Here is a 2,500-nt window from a genome sequence, read left to right as displayed (position 1 = left end):
TATACACCATCTCTTCTACACAGAAGCCCCACTTAATCAATTCATTCATTTATACACCATCTCTTCTACTTAGAAACCCCATTTAATCAATTCATTCATTTATACACCATCTCTTCTCCACAGAAATCCCTTTACTAAACAAGTCATTAATTTATACACAATCTTTTCAACACACACAAAAAACACTTGATCAATTCATCCACTTATACACCATCTCTTCTACACAGAAACCCAGACTTAATCAATTCATTAATTTAGTCACCATCTCTTAGACTTAGAAACTCTATTTAATTAATTTCATTCATTTATACACCATCTCTTCTACTTAGAAACCCCATTTAATCAATTCATTCACTTATACACCATATCTACTACTTAGAAACCCTATTTAATTCATTCATTCATTCATTCACCATCTCTTCTACACAGCAACTCCACTTAATCAGTTCATTCATTTATACACCATCTCTTATACACAGAAATCCCTTTACTTAATCAATTCATTCATTTATACACCGTCTCTTCTCCACAGAAAACCCATTTAATCAATTCATTCATTCATATACCATATCTTCTACACAAAAACCCCATTTAATCAATTCATTCATCTATACACCGTCTCTTCTACTTAGAAACCCCACTTAATCAATTCATCCACTTATACACCATCTCTTCTACACAAAAACGCCACTTAATCAATTAATTCATTTATACACCATCTCTTCTACACAGAAATCCTTTTACTTAATCCTTTCATTCACTTATGCACAGTCTCTTTTACACAAAACCCCCATTTAATCAATTCATTCATCCATACACCATCTCTTCCACACAGAAACCCCAAGAAACAGCGCCATGTCTTCAGCACCCATCGGCAGAGGTCGGCGATGGTGCATCTTCCTGGTGGGGCTGCTGGAGAGTCTGCTCTTCGGCGGCACCATCTTCGGGTGGGCCCAGCTGGCCTACGTCCTCAAGGAACAGGGCATCTTCAGCCACCTCTGCAACGCCACGTCCACCTCACGCGCCTCTTCAGATGTCGATGTTGTGAGTTTTTTTCGAGTCTGAACTTTTTTTTTTTTTTTTTTGATATGTATGCGTCTCCAGTACTTGTCTTTGTTTGTTTGTATATATATATATATATATATATATATATATATATATATATATATATATATATATATATTTATATATATATATTTGTATAACTGTGTATATACCTCTACGTATCTGAAACTATATCTGTAAATGTATTTCTCCATTTGTATATCTTTATCTGTATCTATATCTGTATGTATATTTGTCTTTCTCTCTCTCTCTCTCTCTCTGTTTTTTTTTCTCTCTCTCTCTCTCTTTCTCTTTCTCTCTTTCTCTCTCTCTCTGTCTCTCTCTCTGTCTCTCTCTCTCTCTCTCTCTCTCATTCACACTCTCTCTCTCTCTCTTTCTTTCTCTCTCTCTCTCTCTCTCTCTCCCACCTCTCTCTCTCTCTCCCACCTCTCTCTTTCTCTCCCACCTCTCTCTCTCTCTCTCTCTCTCTCTCTCTCTCTCTCTCTCTCTCTCTCTATATATATATATATATATATATATATATATATATATATATATATATATATATATATATATATATATAAATGTGTGTGCATGTACTGAAAAACGGGTCAATGGCAACATAATGAGAATTCCAAATACGAAAAAAAAAACAGGATATGAAACCCGAACAAGTGGAAGTGGGGGAGAAGAGGATTTAAGATTGGGGGGTAGGGGGAGAGGGGGAAGGGATGGAGGGATTAGGGTAAAAGAAGTTAGGGGGGGACTTAGGAGGAGGAAGGGGTGGGGAGAGGGATGGAGGGATTAGGGTAAAAGAAGTTAGGGGGGGGACTTAGGAGGAGGAGGGAGGAAGGAAGGGAGGGGGGGAAGGGAGGAGAGGGGACCCAGTTACGTAAAGTGCCGGCGTAACAGTACCCCGCAGAGAGCCGAATCCGGTTTCGACCCCTGAGGTGACTCCGAGTGACTCAGGACCCCCGTGCATTATGCAAGAATAAGTAAGTAAGAATAAGGCGTAATGAATGGGTCAGCGCGTCCTCTGTTGGCAAGCGAGGGAATGGGAGGAAGGAGGAGAGAGAAGATGGCGAGAGGAGAGGAAAAGGGATGCACGGAGAATGATAAGAAGGAGAGGAAAGTATATATATAAAGTATAAAGAATGTAGCATTAATAAAAGGAAAGTCAGTGTTGAAGAGAGGACAGAGGAAAAAATAAGCAAGAAAAGTAAACAAACAAACAAACAAAAACAAAAAAAAACATAGTAATTAAAGAACAGAGAATCGAATAAAAAATAGAAAAGAAATAAAGGAAGACAAAGTAGATGTCTGAAGCTAATAAACATGTTGCCAACATACCAAGGCCAACGCACCCGTATTGCTAACCTTGCAATCCATACCGCACTATTTTTTATTTATTTATTCATTTTCAAAGATTACCACGATTAAATTCTGTCTCCCCTTT

At 38.1% G+C, this 2,500-nt stretch overlaps 1 protein-coding gene across 3 annotated transcripts in view; it reads left to right on the top strand.

Annotated features, from left to right (window-relative positions):
- Positions 1 to 2,500, top strand: part of LOC113810407 (equilibrative nucleobase transporter 1) — a 25,585-nt gene that overhangs the window by 10,081 nt on the left and 13,004 nt on the right. For all 3 annotated transcript variants that reach the window (XM_070138875.1, XM_070138873.1, XM_070138874.1), the window contains exon 2: positions 836 to 1,044. In XM_070138875.1, coding sequence (XP_069994976.1) covers positions 856 to 1,044 — 189 coding nt within the window. In that variant the 5' untranslated portion in view covers positions 836 to 855. The remainder of the gene's footprint in view (positions 1 to 835; positions 1,045 to 2,500) is intronic.

Source organism: Penaeus vannamei, chromosome 25 (assembly GCF_042767895.1).
Source record: "Penaeus vannamei isolate JL-2024 chromosome 25, ASM4276789v1, whole genome shotgun sequence".
NCBI lineage: Eukaryota > Metazoa > Arthropoda > Malacostraca > Decapoda > Penaeidae > Penaeus > Penaeus vannamei.
The sequence above is the reverse complement of the archived record's forward strand: the minus strand, read 5'-3'. Positions and strand labels throughout refer to the sequence as shown.